This window comes from Protomyctophum parallelum (genome assembly GCF_964188405.1).
Source record: "Protomyctophum parallelum genome assembly, chromosome: 3".
Lineage (NCBI taxonomy): Eukaryota > Metazoa > Chordata > Actinopteri > Myctophiformes > Myctophidae > Protomyctophum > Protomyctophum parallelum.
In genome coordinates this window covers 26,668,876-26,694,389 of record NC_139698.1, presented here as the reverse complement: position 1 = coordinate 26,694,389, position 25,514 = coordinate 26,668,876, and the positions used below count along the sequence as shown (strand labels likewise).

The following is a 25,514-nucleotide window of genomic DNA, read 5'->3' as shown; positions in this document are numbered from 1 at the left end:
AGTAAAGTAAAAAGAAACAAACAAAAACAAAAAATCACCCATCATTTGTGTAAGATCATGTACACACCAACTTAGTGTGTGACTGTGGAAGTACTTGTATTGCAGTCTTATTGCAGTCTATATACCCACAACCACATTGTTTACGCTCACATTTTCAAAAGCTGTCATAGTAATTTTGCTAAGCATTTGCATGTCAATTTTCTTTTTACATGTTAGAGCTGTTTTTAAAAAGACTTTACTTTGCAGCCACATACAGTATACAGTACCCATGAAGAAATGACTTTTTGAAAGAGAGTTACCATGATTTAAGTGGATCCAGTTTTGAAGGCAACAATTGGCGCTCAAACACATTACATAACGGACAAGAGTCCCAGACTATAACAATCATATACTTTTAACTTTTGTATTCCTCACTTCATGTTGGACGGGCTTGCAAAGCAAAAAAATCTTTTCAAAAAGCGCTCACTTTATAGAACACCCAGAAACATACACACTGGCACATGCATACATACACTTTCTCTCAGCGCATGAAAATAAAACCGAAACAGGATGCACCGTATTTCGCACTCTCCAACACCCTCCAGTTCATTCACAAGCAAAAAGCAGCACCAGCAATTCCAGCATGGCACCTAGCTGACATGCACGCCATTTTAAGTAATCTTCAAAACCGCTGACCTCGTTTCTGCACCTAACGCTGTTCATTTGATATGCGGTGATGTGTTTATCGGACCTGGCTCACATTATTGTTTTGCGACGAGTGTGAATTGTGATTTGTGCCCTGTTCAGGATGCATCAAGTTTTAAGCAATCAGGTCCTTTGTTTTCTACACTAAAGTAATTACACAAAGCACTGAAGTGGTAACAGCAGCTGAAGCAACAGTAATACAGTTCACCTGAGCCAACCACAAAGACAAACAAACAAAATGTGGACCAGCCTACACTGAGACATTGTTAAAGAATAATTATAGTTCTGATGAGGGTATTCCTCTCTTAGTGAAATAGCGTTCACCGTTCACCAGCAGTATGTGTGGTAGTAATTAAAATAATATATCATACTAGCCATAGTAATGAGACAGGTTTGATGGTTAATAATTGAAGTAAAGCATCTCTAAGAATGTTAATGTAGTAAGTAAAAATGAGGTATATGTATCGTTCTCCTCCCCCTGTGACATGAAAGAGTTGAGGACATTGAAATATCGTAATAAATTAAAATATCGTTAAACATTTTATTTAGTGTTAACATTATCATTATCAGTGCTGATTGTTTAGTAGGCCTATATGCTTTAGCTCTGCCTTCCCTTTATATGTGCAAACGTTCAGAAGCTCAAAAATAGGTGTAGTTACAGTATTATACAACGAGCACCATTGGTGAGATAGCGTTCGGCAGCACTATTTGTCATTGATTTTTAAGTTTTTGCACAATTCATGGTTAATTCAGACTGCTTTCATTCATTTTGGCACTCGGCTGCTAACATTGTCTTTTCATAGCACTGTTTCATCTTCACTATCAGTTTTATTATTTCATTTGTCCATGGTATGCTCAAAATTCACCTTCTTCTGCCCTGCTCAGCCACCCATGGTGACAGCTCCTGACAGCTGCCTGGTGCCTGCTGTCTTTATACGTGTATATGGCTGAGAATAAAACAACGTAAATTCATACACAGCAAAATCCTGAGCGTTGAATTAACTCTTACGACTACTAAAAAACGAATGTCTGACACCCTCTCACCCTGTGTCTAATTTTGGCTGGCCTTCAGTATGTTCACAGCAAAATCCAGAGGCTTAATTCAACTAGTGTAACAAGGGACTGACAAGCATCCATTTCTATATTTTCATTGTTAAATTAATACTCCAGATTTTGCTGTGGAGTACCGGTATCTATGATTGCCAAGTAAGTCTGTTACACAGAAAAGATAGGATAACTTACTTGGTGCTGGGGAGTACGCACCTATTGATTCTTAATCTTCACATCATTGAGCTTCACATGAGCAAGCACCAACACGACTAAAGACTTCTGATAATATTAAACTTGTTTGTCGTAACGCCAAGACGAGAAAATCTGACTTAACCACATTAACACTAGCACCTCTATTTTGGGGCAGAACATTCAGCGAAATTTGCAGATATACAAGCTCACAGCGCAATATTTGGTATAGAAGGAAAAGGAGAGGGGACAAAAGCATAGACCCCTGGTGGACCCGATCCAGTCAACTAAGTATATAGGGTTTAAGTGGTTAAAACAGCTTGGATTGAGTTTTAGGAGTTTCACCAAAACGATTGAGATGGCCGAGCATTAATGCGAGCACAATTGACCGCAGTGTTCACGGGAAGGAGTCCGCACGGGGAGGGAGTAGGGTCCTCCCCCTCAATGGCAGGTGAACTGGTAGAAGCAGCAGTGACAGGACTACACAGAAATGTGTGGGGAATTCGGGAACTGACATAAAGACTGAATTGGGAGAATATTTGGCTACTCAAGTCTAAACTGAAAAGAGGGGGGGGGGGTCACAACACTCAGGATTTGACTGTGCACAGCCCCTGAGGCTGACACTTGTCGGTGCCCTTTATCGTGTGTTTTTCTGCCCCTGTGTCAGAGGCAGTAAGACACAGAGGACAGAGCAAGGCCCCAAAGCTGAACCCATCAGCTTCAAGAGAGTACAGTACATTATTTACACTATTCACACTGCGCTTGAGGGCAGACAAAGACACTATGGCTGCATTCCAAGCTGAAAACACCTGCACACACCTCCCTCTTGATAACCCACACACTCTGCTGTCCAATGCTTTATTTCCAATCGTCACCATTGTCTAAGAGGCAAGCACCGTTAAGTTGTACTTGGTAGTTGGTGCCAGTTGTTTTACCTGCTCGGGTTGAACTGACATCGTGAATTAGGGGTCAGAGAATTATGTTATCACACTGGACTAAAGAAGGCCTTTCTTTTCACAGTTATATCTGATTGTGTTAATGGTGTTCTTGAGAGGGAGGCGAGCACGTTGCCTTTCTGAGATGAAACCCCACAGTTCTGAATTACATACAAAGCTAGCATACAACGGCTTACGTGATTCTGCGTTCCTTTCATATTTTTGGTCGTTTATTTCTTTTATTTTTTTTCCTTTTTATTTGTTTTCCTTTTTTTCTAACTTTTTATTTTATGTTTCCCATAATGAAGCACTGGTCTGAAGCACTAAGTTTCTATACAATTATTGCTCAGGATCTGCTGTGAATGTCTGATTGTGATGAGGCTAAACAGAAAGCTTGTTGTTGTTTTTTGGTGTGATGTAACAGAACAAGGAAGTAATGTGGTATTTAAATCATAACATTGTGACAGACTCAGATGTGCCTAGAAATCCAGTTCTATCAATCTCACCAGTACAGAGAGGAAGTGGTGAAAACCACTGATATAAGCACTATATGGTACAGAAGTACAAACAGTGGCATGATGAAGCATCTAGATCAAGATGCGACTTAACGTGTCTGTCTGTCACGTGTGTTGGTTGTTTGGACGGTAAGTCCACATGCTATACAACCAAATATATACCACGCTGCTTCATAAAAACAGTGGCCCATCACTCTCAAAGCTAGAATCCAACTACCAAAGTTTGCAAACAGCAAGTCAACCTCTCAGCTGCTATTAGTGGACACAACCTCGGCCTACACATATGAGCTGGGAAACACAGCCATAATAAGGCCTCGTCTCAAGCATGAGTGCTGGGCAGTGACATTTGCATGAAACGATAGTAATAACAACAACACTAATGACGGTGTGACCACAATTTCAACAGTTTGCGTGTCTTGTGTGAGGTCCTTTTAAAAAAACTCACACCCAGAGCCATGGAAAGCCGAAAAACATTAAACAATGTATGTAAACATGGTGTTTATGATGCTGTGGTAAGGTGTATAGCGTCTATGTGGTACTGTAGCTGGATGAAATGGAGGAGGCGGTCCTTCTCCTATCGGATGGGAGGGTGGTGTCAGGATTTGGAGGAGCCAGAGGATAGAGGAGGAGACGGAGAGGTGGAGGACTTCTCCCTCTCTCTCTCGCTGTCCTCACCGGGGCCAGGGACGGAAGAGTTACTGAAAGAGAGAGAGAGAGAGAGAGAGAGAGAGAGAGAGAGAGAGAGAGAGAGAGAGAGAGACAAGGAGAAGACAGAAGCAAGACCCGTGATTAACAAGGAAGGACAAAAAGGAATAGATATGACATTCGGTCACAGGCAGTGTGAATTGATTGAGGAGCAATGCCAACAGCTGCAGGCTGCATACTAATCAAGGATGTGGTCATTACAGTATGGAGCGCTGTGAGCAGAATGCGTCATTTTTCAAGAGTCCCAGAGGAGTGCTGGTAAAAGGAAGTGGTAGCAGCACAGAAAGCCTGTAGTAAGTAGGCAGCCTGCTGCAGCCACCTTGAAAAGTGACCGAAAGAATTACATGCTATTATCAAACCCCAAAACACATGGGTTCACATTCACACAAAGCCCTGAAAGTGAAGTGAAGCAGTGCTTCGTAAACAGCACTAATGGCTGAATCAGCAGCCACGCCCAAGCAAGCAGATGTACTCCCCATCACTGGAAGATGGGAGAAGACCTAGACCTGGGGCTCAGGGATATCATACGCAATCCCGGCGGCTGGATTCAACAGCACACGAGACAGTATATGCCATTTTTATGAACAAAATACAGCTATATCAACCTCGCTGTATGAGGGGAAACCATTCCGGTGGGAGCTGTAAGCATTTTGTCCTTGCCTGAGTGGGTCTAAGGGACGTTTACATTAATGGGGCCGATAAAACGCATATTGAGCTGAAATGGAATTTCATAAAAATGCTTGAAAGACAACAGTCATAGCCAAAATGCTGGTCTGCAATCAGCTACTAAATGCCCATGCTGACTTGACGAGGTAAAAAAAAAGAAGTCATCTGATGTCTTGTATTTGACAAATAAATCTAAAATAAGTGGGCTGAAAGAGCACAGCATGGAGAAATCATGTAATTTAGGGTCACTACTAGTGTGAACCTACATTGTCAATCATGTCTATATACTATAGGTCAGTAAGATGCTTTTTTATAATTTTTTTATTTTGAATTTTATTTTATTTTATTTTATTTTACTTTACTTATACCCAGTTGCATGGAAACCGCTGAAATGGCAACCTGGCCGAGTGGCCAACTGGCCGTTTAGTTCAAGCAATGCACTGCACTGCTGCTGCTGCTGGAGTTGTTGTTGGACAAAAACAACGTGGATGTATGTTTTTTAGCGAGGTGAAACTGAGACAACAAGCCTGGAAATGGAAAGATACAAGTTGGAATGTCATCTGTGTGGACTGTGGAGCATATTATGGACACTTTCTGAAAAGTCTAGTACCAGCCTTACTAAGCCTTGGCTTTAAGTGGTTGTGGATGTTAAACTACATGTGGGAGGGTAGGGAATTGATTAATACAAATAATAAATAATAAGAGAGTATTTCAGACTAGTATTCAGGTCCAGTTATCATTGTCAGCCACTGGAAACATGTGGGAAGGTATATTTGCAGACTTGACTCCTGCTTATTAGTTGGAATTAAGTATCATATTCTTTGGGCGGATCAATAATGGTACTGAGTGCCAAACCTCATATTAACAGTCAGTACGTTTGTATAATATCATTATCTCTGACAAAGAATGCAGTTTTGCACTTGTCTGGACACTGAATGCAGATAGTTCTTGCACACACAACAATGTATCTAATGCAAAGAATATATAGTATACAACTATACAGTATACACACATTCACACTTACATATTAAATCAGTATCCTCAGCTACCCATACTTATGTTTTCTATAATTGTGTGACAGAATTGTAACAGCTTGTTAGTGTCCGGGAGCACACATGAAGAATCAGTTTGACCGCCGAACGAAATTTATTTTGACACCTCTGGCGTAGAGGCCCATGGAGCAGAGGCTGGACCGAAGCCCCGTACCAGGCTACCCCGATGTGTGTATAGCAATTCAAACCAGCAGTGAAAGCGTTGGGAGCAGACAGCAGGGCTGAGGAGTTTATGCAAATACTTTCCCCCCAAGTGACCATGCATAAACACAAACTGTTAAATAGCACATCAGGATAACACATCCTACCTCTGTGACAAAATATCCCACCAAAGTCCGATATCCAGGTATTAAGATATACATGCTATAAGTACACAATAAACTTGCACCAGGCACCAGCTCTCTAGCCTGGCTAGCCAGGCTACCAGCTCTTGGGACCAAGCCCCCACGGAGGCTATCCAATTTTGAAGTGCTCTGCCCTACTGGTCATAGGTGGGACTGCAGGCGGACCCGTGGAGTTATGACGAGGAAATCCGAGCAGCTGGGCTTTAACATTGAGCACTCGTTTGCACTTCCGCAAATCGAAAAAATGCGGGAGTAGATCGTTCTTCCGGGTGCTTCAAAACGCCACTGAGCTACTTCCATCTAAATGGATAGCAGGGGTCTGGTCCTCCCTCTATCCTTTTATTACTCTATGCTCAGGACAGAGCAAGTTACACAGCTGTGATTAATTCCATCAGATTACTGTGTGTGCGGGAGGGAAATCAAATCAGTTTGGTTGGCAGTAAAATGAGTATGAAAGGTTATCTTGAAAATAAGGAACGTTTGGCGGATGACTCATGAGAACGTTCTGACCTTGGATAGGTAATTTTGGAGCATGCACGAGGCTTTTAGACTGTCTTTTGTGCCGTTAGCTATGAAGATATACAGTATTGATGCACACGATGGCCACTCTGGTCATTCAATAGCTTGAAAGTAATAACCGTCCATTACAGTAAGGTTATGGTTACTGTGTGTACTGTTATTATTACTTTGATCCTGCATTATGCATGCACTGCTGAGGGTGTATAGACTACCGAAGTCACTCACTCATCCCCTCGTTTGTGGAAGTCATTTCGGAACGTCCCTAATTTTTGGAACACAATGCTTATACCAGACGATTTTAAGATGCGCCAATGTTATTCTGAATAACATTGGCGCATCTTAAAATCGTCTGGTATAAGCATTGTGTTCCAAACATTAGGGACGTCCCGATTCCCATCATTTGAAAATGACGTGATCGGCCCCGATTTCCGATCACGTGATTGGATCAGGACAACCCTACCAAAAATAAACAAACTCTCTTTGGCGATATTGTCAGGGAGGTGTCTCTATATCGTTTACGACAGTCAGTCACTCAAATTTGATACAGTCTGTACCTCCCAGCCCTGGCAGAGTAGTTCTGGAGTACAACAGATTGTGTGACCCTGGTTTTGCCCTAGTGGGACTGATTGAGGGTAGCTACTGGGACGTAAGTCGGGACTTGATCACCCCGGCTGGGTGGCCTGAGTGAGGGGTATACTGTTGGTAGACCCGAAACCCCGTTGACCTCAGGATACATCACTGAGGATACGTCCCAGGTGCATCCATGCGACATGAAAACGTGTGAGAGCGACTGGTGTATAGGGTACCTGTCTCCACTCCCACACGTGATGAGTCTCCTGCAGGTCTCCATCTGAACATCCAGTCCTCTCTTCATAGAACACATCTCCATGTACTCATGCAGGTGACGGTTCATGTCACTCTTCGCTGTAGCCAGATCAACCTGTGGGGAGAGACCACATTATAACCACTTATTACATAGCTTGGTTGAATGCTCGATTCTGATTGGTCAATCGCAGAATTCAGCAGTGTGTTATTTCTTGATAAGTGCGAAACTGTAGTCAGGCTAGTTTTACAGTGTGAAAGAATGTGTGAACCATTCCCTGAAGATGGCATTTTGTGCTGAAACGTTGGTCTTATAATAAAAGTACTTTGCAACGTGTCAACGAGCTGTGCGACCTCTCCTTTGTCTCCCGTCGTCAGCACCCCCCCACTATTGGTGTGTGCTCCTTTGTTTGTTCTGAACACAAGTAGAAACACGCAGACGTATGAAAAGCTCACCTCGATCTGGTCAATGGTGGCCTGGTATTCCATCTCTCTGGACTTGAACAGACATTCTGTGTCATTAATCACCTGCTCCAGGCAGTCCTCCTGCTGGAGAGAAAGGACACAGCAAGGACACTTTGGTACAATCAATGAAGACAGTGGGTTTACAAAAATAAATCAACATCAAACGTTTAAATGTAGAGGTATGAGGTTTCTGTCCAACAGCCACAATATCAAAAGATAACACGTGTCAACCACTAAGGCACTATTTCAAAATAACAGATCTACAAGCTCTTGTCCATCTGCTATTCTGGAGACGTTTTGAAGATTTCTGCCTATAATAACCTATCCAAAATAAACACCAGGTTGAAAATGGTTATGGGGCCACACATTTCACCATTTACTTTACTTCATCGTACTATGGTGGCGACAAAAATAGCCAATCTAGAAGCTCACAACACACTGCATCACTATGCGTTGTGGGCTTGCCTTGTAGATCTGCAATTTTTGCTAAATTCTGGAAATGTTTAAACACTTTGACATTTTTGGAAAATGATCGCCTAGATATGCCCAAAATTGGGAAGTCTGGTTGAAAGTGGTTAATGACTCATAGTTTGCAGCCTTCATTGGAGCACGTTTCACCTGTCTAAAAATTGTGGCATGTGATATTATTTGCTGTGCTGTGGTGTGTTGGGGAGGCAATGCCAGACAGAGGGACACAGCCAGGCTGGAGACACAGCCAGACTGGAGAGACTGATAAGGGGTGGGCTGGCATAGCCTGGCAAGGTGATAGGGGACAGAGCTTGACTCTGTGGCATCGACGGCAGAGAGGAGGACTCTGGCCCAGACATTATCCAATCTGGATGATGTCAGCCACCCACTGCAGACATCACTTTACTCTCAGAAGAGCAAATTCAGTAAGAGGGTTTTTATCTCAGACATGTAGCACAGATACTGCTTTATCCCAAGGGCCATTAGACTGTACAATGAAGCACTGGGGCCGTGGTGGGGGGGAGACGAGGCGGTGTGTCTGTGTCTGTATTTATATTGTTACAACTTTTACCTATAGCTTTTTACTGCATTCTATTTTTCACAGATGTAATGTATTTTTTCTAGGTTCATGGTATGTATGTATGTAGCTGTTGAACAAAACAACATAAAGTATCTACGTATCCATCCATCTATCTATCTATCTATCTATCTATCTATCTATCTATCTATCTATTTTGAGCATTAACTTAACTACAAATTAACTTTCCAAATTACTTTATTGCCAAATAGAAATATATTAGAGCTTCTCCCCTTAGGGAGAATGATAAAGCAGTAGCACATAGTGCTAAACAACATGCGTTTGTGTGGAGAGCATCCAGTCGGTGATGAGACACCACGTAACAAATTTATGACTCTTAAAACATAGCAGACATTATTCGATAATCTAATCGAATTACACAGACTAATGCGTCCTCATCTGTGTCTCTCGGGGGACAGTGGAGGCTCAAATGGCACACAGTCGCTGACCGGAACCAAATACCTGCATGCATTTATCGGTATCAGTGCCCGATGAAGACTGTATCTGAGTGCAGGTGTACAGTACACGTGTGTATGTCTGCACGCCTTTTTAAATGTACTGTATGTGTGTGTTCATTGTTCATTAAGAAGTGCAGTGAAGGTCTTTAGACCTGTGCTGATAAATACTGGACAGACAACCCCACTAGCTGCCATTCACTCGCCGTACAAACCCAACACTTCTAAATCACTGGAAGGTGACGACATGTTTCAGTGGTTCTCAACCTGTGGGCTAGTGCCCACTGGCTGGCTGTGAAGATATTGCATTGCAAGTGGGCCCCCAAATAATTAGCAGCTGAAGAGCTGAGAACCGCTGATAAGTAGGACTTGAACACACTTGGATTGTGTGAACTCACTGAACTGCATGTATCACCATTTTATTTCACAGAACTAGAGGGTCAAATGAGGTTTGCATTACCACTCAGAGATCTGCATAGTGTTTGGAGTGTGTGTGGTTGCTATTTGTAGTACTTCCCAGAATTACAAAAAAAAAAAGAATCTGTGGCAACGTACCTCTCCTGGCTGGTGGGTGGGGTCAGGGGGCAGAGTGCATCCTGGGAAGTCCTCCCACAGGAGCAGGGTCTCCTCGGTCTCCTCCCAGGCCAGACTGTCACAATCATCCTCAAACTCACACTCCCTCCTGTGAGATACACACACAATATTGTGTGTGAGTATCACAATATTACGTTTTGTGATACTCCATCCTCAAAAACACTACATCGAGTTCTAATTAATTACAAATGTTTTACTGATATATAGGCAAATGTTAATTTCTCTGCTCAGATTGCACAGAATGTAGAGCCATGATGCTGGATGTAACATTGAGGGACTGGGATAAATACATGCAGATCCCACTGTCCCAAGTTACATTTACTTTCTCAGATTTCATTTGTTATATGTCTATAACAAATGTTATCTTTATAATTATGACAGTTGTTTTATCAAGATATATAGCTTTGCATACAGTATTACAATATATTTCAATATACTGAATTGCACGTATTGTGATATAGTATTGTGATATAGTATTGTGATATAGTATTGTGATAAGTATTGTATCGCCAAATTCCTGAATACAAAGCTCAGACAATCTCAAACATTATGCACAGACAGGATCACACACAGAAAATAAAAACCTATGTTTGACACGCCCACATCACACTCAGAGACACTATAATTATGAGCATTAGGGGCCCTATCTTGCCACCCCTTCCTTACCCCTTATCCCTAAACTTATTTGTCATTTTTTACTATTTGGAAAAGTATTTTAACATCCACCAGCTATTTGAACTATTTTAAAAGGTTTTTCAAAATAGTAAAAAATGCCACATAGGTTTAGGGATAAGGGTTAAGGGGTGCCACTCACAGGTGGTTCAGCATCCTCTGCATCTCCTCGTTGATCTGGTTGGTCGAGGAGCCACCCAGCTCCTCTTCTTTGGCTCCGTCACTCTCCGATGTGCTGACCAGCTCCTCCCCCTCGCTCCCATTAAAGGACGTGGGGTTTTGCTTCCGGGAGCGACTGTTGAGCGATGACTGTGTGTTGGGAACCTGAGAATCGAGGAGGAGGCTGATTCAGCATAGAGACGACACCAATACAAGCGTGTGTTGTTCACAGATCTGCAACTATTACTCCAATTGTGTCTGGCTGACATTTCACTTGCTACCTAGTGAAACACAAGAACTGGGCTGCACCATTGCTGACAAAATCGGGTTACTGGGTCCTACAATGTCCTCCTGGTATTCAACCCATGTGCAATGGTTGGTGAGTAGAACAATAGAATAGAATCGTCCTCACTCCTTGTTTAGTTTTTTCGTCACTGTATATTTGCACATACTGTACGTGAAATTTGTCCTCCACATTTACCCATCATAAAACAACTAGGAGCAATGAGTGCCATTCTACGGTGCTCTGGGAGCAATTAGGGGTCAAGAGTCTTGCTCAGGGAGGACACACATCGGCCAATCACAAGTCATGTTTTTATCCAAAAGCCTATCACATCGCAGCAATTTACAAGTAGGTTTAAGATGGCAACATCCTTTACTGAACCAAACAATTACAGTGCAGAGTAATAAACTGGTCCGTGGTGCATTCCCAGTTATGTTGTAATTTCTTGTGCAAGGAACTACCGGTATCCGGTATATCAAGTCTCACTTTTATAATATGATTAAGGCAAGATAACTTTATTTTGTATAGTTTATTTGTAAAGCGAATTCTATACAAATAAAGATGCTTTACATAAGGCATAAAAATGCATTTAAAAGCATAATCGTGTCTGTCGGATGGAAACCTCCCATGTCCAAAACTGTTGGGGGGGTGACATGCAGTAAATGCCATCGGGATCGGGAGTCGAACCCACGGCACACTGCCAGACTGGATTACCAGCCAAGGTGCCTGGACCGCCGAGCCACGGCCCAGGGCTCCGCTACTTACTTTTGATGCTTTTGTGTGACACTATAGCTCATTTACGAAATAACATCAAAAAGTAAAAATATGGATATAAGAGGTTTCTGCCCTACACAGACGATATGACGGTGAACGTGGTACTCTCTGTAGCTACCTGGTACATCTGGATATCCTCACAGTTCCTCTGCTGGGCCACGTCACAGAGACGAGCCGTTATGTCGATGCGTCGGCAAATGTCCATGTCCACTTTCATAGCCTTCTCCTGGATCTTACTGTCCAGCTCTGACAGGTTCTAGAAGGAGGTGGGGTGAGAGTGGAGAGAGAAGAGGCACATGAACATGGACTACACAATTACTGGTGTTTAACCGAAATGATAATAAGCAATAGTCTCCAACAATGTTTCACAGAATGGCTCATATATATTTCATCTTATGTATATGCTTCCTATTTAATGTACCTTTGTCTTTTTTCTCCCCTCTATATATACCAAATATCTTCGGAAATAGCCAATCTACAAGCTGACAATGCAGCACATTGCGATGCGCCAAGTGTTAGATAACCAAATTCCTTAGCTAGTACATACTGTGATTATGTAAGGATGAACAGCTTCTGATTCTGTGTGGGTGTTTTCCACAGATAGCTCTCCTGTCCTCGCCTCTGTTGTGTTGTGTGTTCATAGCTTGTCTGTGTGCACCAATAAAATAATGGTGGTGGGACAAAATGATAGTTTCTTTCTCCACTCCACTTCCATTATATATTACTGTTGACTGTTTCATAGCTGCACTCTGGTGGATGGTGGCTCCACAGTGTTACACTGGCTCAATTTCCGTCCATGCGAAACCTTTTATCCCTAAACTTCTTTGCCATAGTTCAAACATTCAAACATTTTTGAATAGTTCAACCAGCCGATCTACATCGACACGTTGAGAGCTTGTAGACTGGCTATTTTAACTATTCAAAAAGGCAAAGAAGTTTATGGATAAAGGATTTAGCATGGGCGAAAAATAGAGCCAAATGTATAATATATGTATACTCACATTGCTCATGAGACCTTTGAAGACGACCAATTCTGATTTGAGCTGCTGTACCCTGACAGCCAGCTCATCCTGACAACCCTCGCTCTCCTGCAGATCCTGTACACACAAACACACACACACAGAGAGAGTGAGAGAGAGAGAGAAGAACATAACAACTCAACTTTAATCTCACGTCACAGATGGGTGGGTGAAATTATTTGTCCTACATTATTGCAGAAAGAGAGAAAACAGAAATTGTCGTATATCAATATGTGAAATATGAAATATTTACAAAAGGTGCATCATATACTTACTTATACTTATCATATACATAAGGTGCATAGTTAAAGGTAGGGTAAGTGTCTTTTGTTTGGTTAAAATAAGTGTTAAATAACTCCATTCTGATATGTCTCTCCAGCTCTTTATTAATCAGAAAATCCATTTTCAGGTCAGGATACCGATTTAATCCAATCAGGATAGAGAGCTCAGGATACCGTTTCAACAAGTGAAATTGGAGGTCATGAAAGAGCTGGAGAGACAGGGAGACTCCTGTTGCTGAACAAACACTCTATAGCGATGATTATCAACAAAACCCTTTTTGTTTTAACCAAAGAATATCACTTACCCTACCTTTAAAGCTAGCAGTGGGGATGAGGCAGATGTAATGATGTATACTGTATGTACATAAGATGCATGGTTTTGGTTTAAGGCAGTGGTTTTCAACCAGTGGTCCGTGACCACCTGGAAGCGGTTCCAGGTGGTCCTCAGGTAAAACTCTTGAGAGCATATAATGAAAACAAATGGACCTGTACTATGTATGGGTCCATTTGGTTTCATTTTCCGCTCTCAAGAGTTATATTGTTAAACATCTGCATTACTTCATTTACAAGAAGTCTACACAATTAGAGAATGTAGAAGAATTGAATTTTGATCAAGCAAAACACAATATTCTTTAGCTTTGGGTCCGAGAGGCTAAATATCATCAAATGGTGGTCCGTGCCTCCGTGGCTCAAATGCCGAATACATAATGGAGCTTGAAATGAAAAGGGTTGAAAACCACTGGTTTAAGGCAAATATCAATGTAATGAGGAGCAGAGGTATGGACATGGAAACATCACAGCCACAACAGAAACACTCACAGAACCAAACTTTGTGCATGAACAGATGCAGTATACTACAGTATGCACAAACACGCAAGTTTAATATTTCAGAGTTCAGACATAGTTCAAAAGCAGACTGAGCAGAGATATGCTCTCTTTTAAAACATCCCAAATGCATGATTTATACTCTGTTGCGGCCAACACACCTTTTCTGTGAGTGACACTGCATAAACACACAAGCATACGTCTGGCTAACCTCTCCTGAGGATCTTTACACATGATTATTCTATTTGACAGATCACTGTTTATGTTGCTCTCTGCTGCTGCACTAAACAGGAGTTCACTGTTTATGTTGCTCTCTGCTGCTGCACTAAACAGGAGTTCACTGTTTATGTTGTTCTCTGCTGCTGCACTAAACAGGAGTTCACTGTTTATGTTGCTCTCTGCTGCTGCACTAAACAGGAGTTCACTGTTTATGTTGCTCTCTGCTGCTGCACTATACAGGAGTTCACTGTTTATGTTGTTCTCTGCTGCTGCACTATACAGGAGTTCACTGTTTATGTTGTTCTCTGCTGCTGCACTATACAGGAGTTCACTGTTTATGTTGTTCTCTGCTGCTGCACTATACAGGAGTTCACTGTTTATGTTGCTCTCTGCTGCTGCACTAAACAGGAGTTCACTGTTTATGTTGCTCTCTCTCTGCTGCACTAACCTCGCCTCACCAGGCTTTCCACCTCGGAGGAAAGCCTGGTCTCTGTTCCAAAAGTTCCGTGTGAACGGGTCTGGAACGGATGATATCGTTACGTCATGTTGTAGTATTATTGTATTGTATTGTATTATTGTTCATCAGGCAGGAACAATCAAAGTTTTCAAACGGAACTTCCTTTTCCCTCAAACGGGAAGAATAACAATAAAAGCTCTCGTAGCCTGTAGCTTTTATTGAGAAAATCGGTTTGAGGGAAAAGGAAGTTCCGGAAGATTGACGACTACAAAACAATACTACAACATGACATAGCGATATCATCCGCTCCCGACCGGTTCATAAACCCGAAATGGAATGGTGCCCAGGCTACTGCTGCACTACACAGGAGTTCACTGTTTATGTTGCTCTCTGCTGCTGCACTACACAGGAGTCAGTTTGCTGCATGTGGTCCCCTGTTGATAAGATAGATACCTGCAAAAGTGGGTCAGCACCAGCACATTACCGGCAGACACACACTCACGCGCACGAGAAATCACACACGTATGCATGCAAATTCCTGGAAAAGGTTTGCATGTACAGTATACAACATGTATGTATACACACACAGATACAACACACTCAGTCACTCTCATAGACAGATGCACCATGCAGATAGTCTTGCTCACGCACACGCACACACACACACACACACACACACACACACACACACACACACACACACACACACTTCTAAGAAATCTGAAACAGGAAGTACTAAAATAGTAATCCCATTAAGAGATGATGTCATATTTACTGACAGTGTGGCATTCTGCTATCAAAATGGTCGATTATCTTAAAGCTTAGACCATGACCTTTTTTCTGATATGAACATAATTCAAGGGGAAAGGACTCAAAAAAGGGGTTTTTTATGACACAGCATGAGTCAGGAGTTAAGCTATTGCAGTAATCAACTCATAACCACAAACAAAACAACTACGTTATGAGTACATACTGCATGTACATACCGTCTGTAATTTGTGCTTTCCAATACAGTCCAGTCTAAACCTAAAAGCTATTTACAAATACACTGATGTCTCATTTGTTTTGTTAAAAATCAATATCCCAAAAAACATCTACGAAGCGCCTTTCCCTGCTATGCCTATAGATAGGCCATAGAGACATCATTAGGTTGGCTAATAGTCTTAGGTTAAGCGCAGCATATGCACTAAAATTAGGTTCCCCTATCGCCCAGGAACTGAGTCAGTGAGTCAGGTGAAAGTGAAGGCTGTCAACCATCGAGTTGAGTCGCCAGACACAGCAGCCTAGCTCCACATCATTATAATATTGCACTGCTGGCCTGCCAGCCATCACAGTCTTGTCAGATTTTGTGAGAGAAATAAGCACTTACCAGATCTAGGAAAACAAGCCCAAAAGAAGCGACTATAGGCCACATGTATACTGTATATGTATCGGCTATTTGAAAACATTAGATCTACAAGCTCACAACTCATCACATTGGAAAAATAAATGGTAAATGGTGCGTTTATATGGCACTTTTATCCAAAGCGCTTTACATAGATTGTGCAATTACATTCACCCATTCACACTACATACATACATACATTCATACACCGATGGCGGAGGAAACCATGCAAGGCACCAACCTGCTCATCGGGAGCAATTAGGGGTTCAGAGTCTTGCCCAAGGACACTTCAACACTAACTCTGCAACGCATTGTGAGCTTGTAGATCTGCCATTTCCAAACAAATCTTTAAATAATATGTGGAATATTTGGAAGAAACATTCTAAAAACTAATCTGGTACAGTGCTCCCTGGCACAAGACATTTTCAGATGGGTGGTCCCGCACAGTAAGCTGTCTTCAAACAGAAGTTTTAAATATCTTTCAAACATACTTTTTGAATTTCCATATTTCTGCTAAGCCACATTAGAGGGAGCTGCCATGATCGGATACCACCCACATTCAGAGCAAACAACCAATCTACTGCTCTGACACCAAAATGTGGAATGCCCTGACATGATCCTCCATTAACCATCAGGAAACCACAATGGGGTTTTTTGTACATATAGTGTTTGTATTTGTTGATGTTATTGTGTTAATTTTGTATGCTATGTTGATTAATTGCATATACATAGGACCACAATGGAAAGTCCTCAGGATGTTTTGTGTTATCCTTTTAGCTTTATCCTTGTGGATGAACTCATGCACATACTGTAGTTTTTCTTGTGTTTTCCACGCGAGCGCACGCACACACACACACACACACACACACACACACACACACACACACACACACACACACACCTCCTGTAGGTCTGTCATCTTCTGCTGTAGATCCACCCTCATGGTGTATTCCAGCTCCCATCTAGAAGAACAGGGACAGACAAGGAAAAGACACTTTCAATTAATCTGAACATGAGTAAAGTTAGAGGTGGAGGATCCGTGGAATTAGTCAGGGTTTTCTCTATGTAACATAACTTCGGTTTTTCATATAATCTCGATTCATAAAATACCAAGATAGCCCTGTGATTGCATGGCAATATGAGCGGCTGAGTGGGTGAGTTAGTGGGTGAGTGGGCGAGTGGGTGAGCAAAGAATTGCTGCTATTTGTTTCAAAAAAGCTTTATACCCTGTTATAACATATATAACGATGCCATGTGACATAGCTCTGTTTACAAAATGCTGTACCCCCTCCAACTGTATATACTTTCCCCATTTTAAACTGTTTTTATTATTGTATTCAATGTATTGTATTTGTGACACTTGCTTTGGCAATGTAAACATTTGTTTCTCATGCCAATAAAGCTCCTTTGAATTGAGTGAGTGACTGAGTGACTGAGTGAGGGACAAGTGTGCAAGCTGCCATGTGTGTGGCAGCACTGGTGAGTGACAAAGTGATTGAGTGAGGGAGTGTGTGTGCACAAGTTAGTGAGTGACTGATTGCGTTTTCTGCCTTACAGCTCCTGAATTGCAGTCAGTTTGAACGCCTATATGCGATGGCCGTGTTAAGAGCCATCCATGACAGCAAACTGGGTGTGACTCTCTACCCAACTACAATCGTGGGGCCCGGGGGGGGGGGGGGAGCCGTGCTCACTGCGGAGACTATAGCACAGCACTCTTATATGATCGCCGTTTTAAAATGCAGAATGTTGCGGCACAGCCCTGGGACTACGAGGAAAAAAACAGTAACTGAACCCAAAAGGAACCGAGAGAGAGAGAGAGAGAGAGAGAGAGAGAGAGTGAAGCTTGGTGGTGTGATCGGGCAGGCTGAGAGAAGTGAGAGGGAGAAAGAGGAGAAGAACTCCTTCTGCACGCCAACCCTCGCTTTAGCAGCTATGACAGCCTGCAGCCCCGTGCTGCTGCATTGCAGATACTGTGTGGATCGTACAGAGGAGACTTACGCAGTGGAAGCAAGGAGAGTGGGGGGGAGGGGAGTGTAAGAGGTGTGTGTGACTGCGTATGTTCACGTGGGATACGCAGCATCACAGGGGCTCGGAGGGGTGTGTGTGTGTGCATGTGGAGGATGGGGGGGGCTGGACAGTGTATTCATGTGGGCATACGTGAGTGTGGGCATGTGAGCAAGAGCACGAGGGGGCGGGGTAGCGACACTAGCGTGTAGGACAAGGAGTCAGGGGAGGGACTGATGATGCTGACAACGGAGCAAGGTGGGGAGAGATTCTCTTGGCCAGAGAAGACATGACTGTGCAGGAAAAGAAGGGAGGGGGGGCAGAGAGAAGGAGAAAAGAGGGGTGGGGTTATGTGGTCCTAGCAGGGCAATGTTGAAAAGTAAATCCAAGAATCACTGCAAGCTTTGGAGTAAAATCTGTCTTGTTTGTTTTGTGCCCCTAAGGCCTTGGTCCTGACTGTAATTTCAAAGACATTATTCAAGAAAAGGGCTCATGGGAGCAATAACAGAGATTCCGCTGTTAATCACATGAACCCTGTGCAGGAGGATTGAAAAGACAAAAGGTGGCCGCACACACTCGTAGCCAAAGTGCTGATACTTTATTAGAATAGGATGCAGAAAATAAAAAACAACGTTTCGGCAGATGCAACTGCCTTCTTCAGGGTATGTGGCATGAACCCTAGCATCCCTATTCTGGGGTAAACCGCGAAAATAGCAGATATACAAGCTCACCATGCGCCGCTTGTAAATTGGCTATTTTCTGAGAGATTTTGTGTAGAGGGGGAAAGTATAAAGAATGTATGGTTTAAACTGTTAATTGAGAGACATATTTGACTGAGACAGAAGAGCATCAGATATAGATGTATAGTGTTTTGCATTGACCTAGTTAAGATGGGATAGCCGGATTTGAACGAAAATAAAAGCCTGGGTACCGAGGCTAGCCTTCTACTGACATGATACTAACCATGAACTCGGTCGATAACTTCTTTACTTTTGCCATTGTCCACCATGTTGGATTCAGTCTAGTGTTTAGTTGGTTGGTTGGTTTGTCCTATAGTTACTTAAGTAATTTAAGATGAATACCACAATTTGTTAAGACCTACAATTTTCTTTCATTCTACCCTTTCTTCCTTTTTTAGTTTTTGGGGTCATAACATTTTACAAGCTCCTTGGGGTTTTATGTGACCTGCACAAATGTGCTATTGTTTTTTTCTGACAGGACACCAGTGCTATTCATTTCTAATGGGAAATGACAGTAATGAGACAGGCTTGTATGTAAAGATGGACAACTTAGAAACAATGGAAAGAGCAGCTTCATTGTCTCCAACAGGCCGAAGGCATGGGGAGAGAGTATGTTTTGAACTCCGTCCGTCCGTGTGTGTGTGTGTGTGTGTGTGTGTGTGTGTGTGTGTGTGTGTGTGTGTGTGTGTGTGTGTGTGTGTGTGTAATAGTAAATAATAAGAATAACAATAATAAGAATAAAGAAAAGAAAAGGAAGACAGAGTAAATGGCATTGGTAAAAATCAAGAAATCAGTACAGCACTATGTTGCAAAGGCCTGTCTAAAAAGGTGGGTCTTTAAATGCTTTTTAAAAAGGTCCACAGAGGTCATTCCTGGGGGAGAAACTAGCAAAGGCTCAATCACCTTTAGTTATTAATTCTGTGGGTGGAACGACCAGCAGGGCTTGGGATGAGGATCTCAGAGACCTTCTGGGAACATATGGGTGGAGTTAAGGCCTATTCATAGTCTGGATTTTCGGTGGTGAGGTGACCACCGCTCCGGTGGTGAGTTGACCACCGGAGCTGAAATAACGTTGAGCGGTGGTGAGTAAAAACAGAGAGAAGGGCTGGAGCGGTGGTTTGCTCTTCACCGCGGCTCGTGACGTCATGTTGTAGTTCGGTGGTCACCCCACCACCGTAAATCCAGACTATGTATGAGCCTTAAGTCACAGATATATGGGGGTGCCTGGCCATGGAGGGTTCTGTGTGTGATGACAAGGATTTTAAAATGAATTCTATACTTTACTGGGAGCCAGTGCAAGGAAAGCAAGATGGCTGTGATGTGGCAGGATCTCCTGGAGCTGGTCAGCAATCTGGCAACAGCGTTCTGAACCAGTTCCAGGCGGTCTAATGAGGATTTGGAGAGACAGGTGAAAAGGGAATTACAGTAATCTAGACGTGATGATATAAATGCATGGATGATCATTTCTAACTCCATCTCCATGTGTGTTACCAGCTAATCTCGGGCACCATTAACCCGGTCGATGCCAAATTTTGCACACACACTTTTTTAATTTGCTCTCTGCTGATTTTTTTTATATAACTCCTCCAGATTCTGTCCAAAGATCCAGCAAATCGTTGCACAGTATCTCTATAGTCATGTGTTCAAGACGGATCTGTCCGATATTTCATATTCCATCCTAATTCCATCCTGTTGTATGTGGCGTTGTGAGTTTGTAGATATTTGTAGCCATTTCCCCCGCATGACACCATCATATGATGAAGTATACATTTAAAGACTTGAGCAAGACAGATTAGTAGATTTTGTGAAACATTATCTCACCTAACTAAAATGAAAAGTGCATTTTGCAAATCTGTTGTTGTACTGATGTTTATTATTGTTGTCTATATTATTGTTGCTGTACTTCCCACCGACCCAGTTTGAATCCATTGTTGTATATTAAAAGATAAAAATCAAAATGTAGGCAAGCTATGTATGTAATAAAACCCAGGATCGAGTGTGTGTCAGGGGAGACTCCGACTCATCAGTCCATCGCTTAAATATAAGCTGCTTCTAATATAAGCTGCTTCATATGTTTAAAAAAACATAATTGAAATTCCTAATCACAGTGAATTGGTCAGCCATTCAGTCTCTGTAAATTATTGTATGAAAGCCTTTTACAGAATCTATCCTCTCGTCTAGTACTAATTGACAATTTATTGATTGTTTGATTCAGGACCACAATAGAAACAACAAGTCCCCAGGACTTTTTGTGTTATCCTTTTAGGCCAAACTGTACCTCATGCTGTTAACACTTCTGTGAATAAAGTATTCAATCAATCAGTCAATCAATAAACATCACCCCCCATAGCATGTAACAGATGTCAGTATGTCTGTCAGTGTCTACATGAAGAGGCAGGATATTCTCAGTGTCTTCATGTGAAACAGCATGTTTACTTTTCACCCTGTTCCCTTCCTCATAAAGGGCCCACTGTCCTGTTGTCAGGACTCAGGAACACGGCTCTGACCAATGCATGCTCGCTCAATTACACATAATAGAGAGGAATTCAGTGGTGGCCTCTCTTGGTGTCCTGGGGCAGAAAGGCCAGCGATTATTTCGGGCCATAAATAATAGTACTTGTGGGAGGAACTTGAACTCCATCAGATTCTTGACACACTTGACAAGACACTGCCTGTGTGTAGGCTGTTAGCGATTTAATGTAAGGAACCCTGTATACTTTATCATGAATCGTGATGAGGTCCTTTGCCCCATATGGTTTCAACCTGAATTCCAAACCAGAATGATTGAGGGGTGCCAGCCCCTCCTACTCCTGGCTTTGTGTGGCCAGGTCAATGGCAAATAAATTACGTAAGTGGGCCACCACATGACTTCATCATCGTGATAAAAGGCTCCGTGATTTTTCTCCAATATTAGGGGCGAGGGAGGGGTAACACTTTTTATGCCATTCTGATTGACCACTCATTGATTGTAAAATACCAATAAAGAAAAATTGAACCAAAAGATATTTATTCTAGCACATGTTTTGATGTTTTGGAGATAAAGCCAGAGAGGCCAGACTGAGATGGTTTGGACACGTACAGACTACAGAGTGAGTATATCGGTAGAAGGATGTTGAGGTTGGAACAGCCAGGCATGAGGCCTAGAGGAAGACCAAAGAGAAGATGTATGGATATAGTGAAAGAGGACATGAAGTTAGTTGGCGTAAGAGAAGAGGAGGGGAGTGGACAGGTAGGGTGAGATGGAGGCAGATGATTCGCTGTGGCGACCCCTGCAGGGAAAAGCCCAAAGGAAAAGAAGAAGTCTACTCTACAGAGTCTACACAGGATTAATGTCATGCTTCTTTTGGTAAACATCAATGTGAAACTCTGTCCATGTATCTTCACTGTTTTCTTCTAGCATCTTGGCTGCTTTTAAATCTTCCACAGTGAACTTGCATACAAATACAGTACGACAGTAGGTATGTTTTACACACCATTCTATTCCATTCTATATCGGTCGACAGTGCTCGACACACACAGGAGGGCAAGTCTTACAATATCCCTAATGTGTTGACCTTTATTCTCCTTTTATATTTAGCACACAGGGACTTGACTGATAATGTTTGATACATGTCCAGCGATGCCATCTGTCGCTGTGGTCAGACGACCCTGACGTTGCGGACAGAGGGTCAGTGCCGGCGGTGATGGATGAAGGAGCTTTCTGCTGACTCTAGCCTACTTCTACCGGAGACAGCTGCTCTCATCACAGGTTTATGGCCTCGCTCACTCCTCCAACTTAGGAGGATAATGCAACCACTTTGCATTTCATGTACAGGCCTATTCAGCTGCCTTGACCATAACTCGGAACCTATGGTTCATCAAATATGCACAGTCTTGCCTATAGCATCATGATGTGCACTGCAGCTGATGTTGCCAATAACCAGGTTGTTTCATTTAGTTGTTTTCATTAGCAACACGGCCAGGGCCGGATCTACCATATGGGCACTTTGGGCATGTGCTCAGGGGCCCTTGGGCACCAGGGGGACCTACAAATAAATGTAAAAAAATCCCCCCACTAATCCAAATGAAATAAATCGTGTCTAAGCAAATTAGTGTTTTATTGTTGGTGAGAATGCAGCTGTGCAATTGTGTGTAAAGCAGCAACAATGTGCTAGATTGGCTGTTGTTCAAGGTGGGTAGGCCCACTGGGTTGTGTGATGTCAGGTTGAGAGGTGATTCTGGTGGAATAAAAGACACCATCCAGCATTGCTTTGTTTTCATTATGCATGCATAGTGTCAGGTGGCTCGACAAAAAAAGGTAAAAACATTGAAATACACCGGCAGTGGCAGATTCTCTCACCCATTTGCTTACTACATTGGTCAAACAAAAATAATGTGTTTGTTACTGCCTGACTGTCACTTTGGAGCGGGGCGGTAGGCGGTGTAACGGAATAAAACTGCCCCAAAATGACCAAAAACGGCCAAGATTTCGCACACTTTGGTCACACACAATGGTTCACACATGCATATGCACAGGGGCCCTTCGAGCTTCAGTGCCCAGGGGCCCTCAGAGGTGCTAATCCAGCCCTGAACCCAGCAAGTTAGCTAAAGACAGTTATAGAGGATATGCATGTGACATCATCATCATCAAACCAGGAGGTTATGCAGGACGCCTACTGAGTGGCAAAAAACGACTTTCTGGCCTTGACAGTCCATACATCCAAACAGAAAAGTCAGATTTCATTGCATGAAATGACTTTAAACAACATTAAATTCACTCACTTTGACACTCGATCTGCCATTCACTATATGCATGCACATAATACCCTCTATTGTGAGTTGTGTTGTTAGTTGTGTGTTGCATTATTATTAACTTTTAAATGTTCATGTTGTCTGCGGTATTAATGAAGGCCAAATGCAAGATAAAGGCATGACATTAAATTTCAGCAGCAGCAGAAATGGCAGCATAATAATAAATGTTATTTACCTGCGTTTATACTCATCTCTTTCCCTCTTCACTTTAGCCAGGACGTTGTACAGAGCTCTGATCTCTGGAGTGATGGTGTCAATCTGGACCCCGACTCCGTCCGGGTGCTGCCAGGACACGCCGGGGCTGGTCACGCGCTCCACGCCGGTGCCAAACTTGCGGGTGTGGTTGTAGGACCAAATGGTACCTGGGAGGAACCGCGGGGGAGGATTGGTTGATGGTCCTCCTGGGCCTGGAAGGAACCGTGGGGGGGTTGATGATGGGTTGATGCCAGAACCGGTGCTTGAGAAGGTTTTAGAGCCACCTCCACTGGGGGAGTCCACATTTGGAGTAGACAGGCTGATGGTGATTGTTGGGTTAGACCGGGCGTTCGGTTCGGTGGGGTTCGAAGCGGGGGTTTCACTCCAGCTGCTGCCGCCGGGAGACTGTGCATGTGTAGGCGTAAAGAGCGTGGTGGGCCTCCGGGCCGAGTTGTTCGTGTTGTGGAACGGAAGGGAACCGGGCCTGAGCGGGATCGAGCCCACGAACCCGGTCTGCACGCCCGCTTCTTGCGTGTGCTTGCCGCATTTCCCCTCGCAGCCTTTATTGGCGTCGAGCGCCTGTTGCAGCTGTTTCTCCAGAATCTTGTTCCTCCGCTCCAGCTCGTGCACTTTGGCCAGGAAGCATCGGAACCGCAGGTTGAGCGTCTTGAGGACGCTGATGTTGGAGCCCAGGTCGTTTCTCAGGGCCATGGCTGCGGGGGGCGGCGGGGCTGGCAGTGCGCCGCGGTGCAGGTGCAGGTGGTGGCCGTAGATGTTGTGATGGAGGTAATGGGATGCTTGTTGCTGCGACGAGGGCGCGCCGCCGGTAAACTCGAGCGCAGGCAGATCCGCAGCAGGGCCCAGGCCCACCTGTCCCTGATGCTCGCCCAGCAGAAAGTCCGGTCCGCCGAAGACGACGTCTGGCAGGAGGCCGGACGGAGAGTCCGGGTGGCTGGAGGCTGTGTTTTGGTGATGCTGCTGCTGTTGGTGGTGGTGGAGAAGCGCGTTGCTTCCCAACAAAGGATTCATGCTATGGTATGGAAAACTAAAGCGCTGCAGATCTGGCATGAACACGGACGGGGAAACTGGCCCGTTACAGTTGAATATACAGTGACGGGTTGAATAATATAAACAGCTGAAAAAGCCTACCGAGACTCAGCTAGACGTGTGCACACAAGGTCCGCAATTTGTCCGATGATGTAAGCGTTTCTAATTGAGAATCTTAAAGCCGTCAGCTCTAAACATAGGCTGGATCAGTCCTCTCTCCCTCGACTTAGCGGTTCCAGAGACAGCAAAACATAGGGAAACGACGAAGTAGCTCAAACAAAAGTAGCCTATATAAAATAAATAATAAATATAAATGCGACAAAGTACAAATCCGATATCTTCGCGCAAAAAAACCGGTTGGTCAAATAAATGTAATTAGTTTTAAGACGAGCGAATGCGGAGCTCTAATGAATAAAAGTGGAATCGGTGAAGTTCCCTTTCCAGCAATAAGAAGATGATGTGACAGCAGCAAGTGCTGCGGGATTTGGATAAGGAGTGTTACCGTAAATACTCTAATAGAGGACCTGCGCTCCATTCACTTCTCCTTCCATTGGCTGAAGACAGATATATGGCTCTGGTGGTATAGCCTAATGAAAGCCAATTTGTTATTGATATTTAAACACT

The 25,514-nt window shown here is 43.3% G+C and overlaps 1 protein-coding gene across 1 annotated transcript; it reads right to left on the bottom strand.

Moving 5' to 3' along the window:
• Nucleotides 1–753: 753 nt before the first annotated feature.
• iffo1b (intermediate filament family orphan 1b) lies at nucleotides 754–25,302 on the bottom strand. The gene is made up of 9 exons (XM_083760889.1): nucleotides 23,824–25,302; nucleotides 17,015–17,075; nucleotides 12,930–13,025; nucleotides 12,047–12,184; nucleotides 10,855–11,036; nucleotides 10,002–10,128; nucleotides 7,938–8,030; nucleotides 7,466–7,599; nucleotides 754–4,071 (listed from the first exon to the last, which is right to left on the bottom strand). The coding sequence occupies exons 1-9, from the start codon at nucleotides 24,909–24,911 to the stop codon at nucleotides 3,969–3,971; spliced, it is 2,022 nt and encodes a 673-aa protein (XP_083617015.1). The 5' UTR covers nucleotides 24,912–25,302; the 3' UTR covers nucleotides 754–3,968.
• Between the last annotated feature and the right edge of the window lie 212 nt (nucleotides 25,303–25,514).

What these genes read in the sequence shown, in the direction of transcription:
- iffo1b (XM_083760889.1), bottom strand. Translation starts at nt 24,911, where the DNA reads ATGCCAGATCTGCAGCGCTTTAGTTTTCCATACCATAGCATGAATCCT. An exon ending in AGATGACAGACCTACAGGAG is followed by an intron (nt 13,026 to 17,014) that starts GTGTGTGTGTGT and finishes TTGTGTGTACAG; the next exon opens with GATCTGCAGGAGAGCGAGGG. An exon ending in CCACCCACCAGCCAGGAGAG is followed by an intron (nt 8,031 to 10,001) that starts GTACGTTGCCAC and finishes CTTTCTCTCCAG; the next exon opens with CAGGAGGACTGCCTGGAGCA.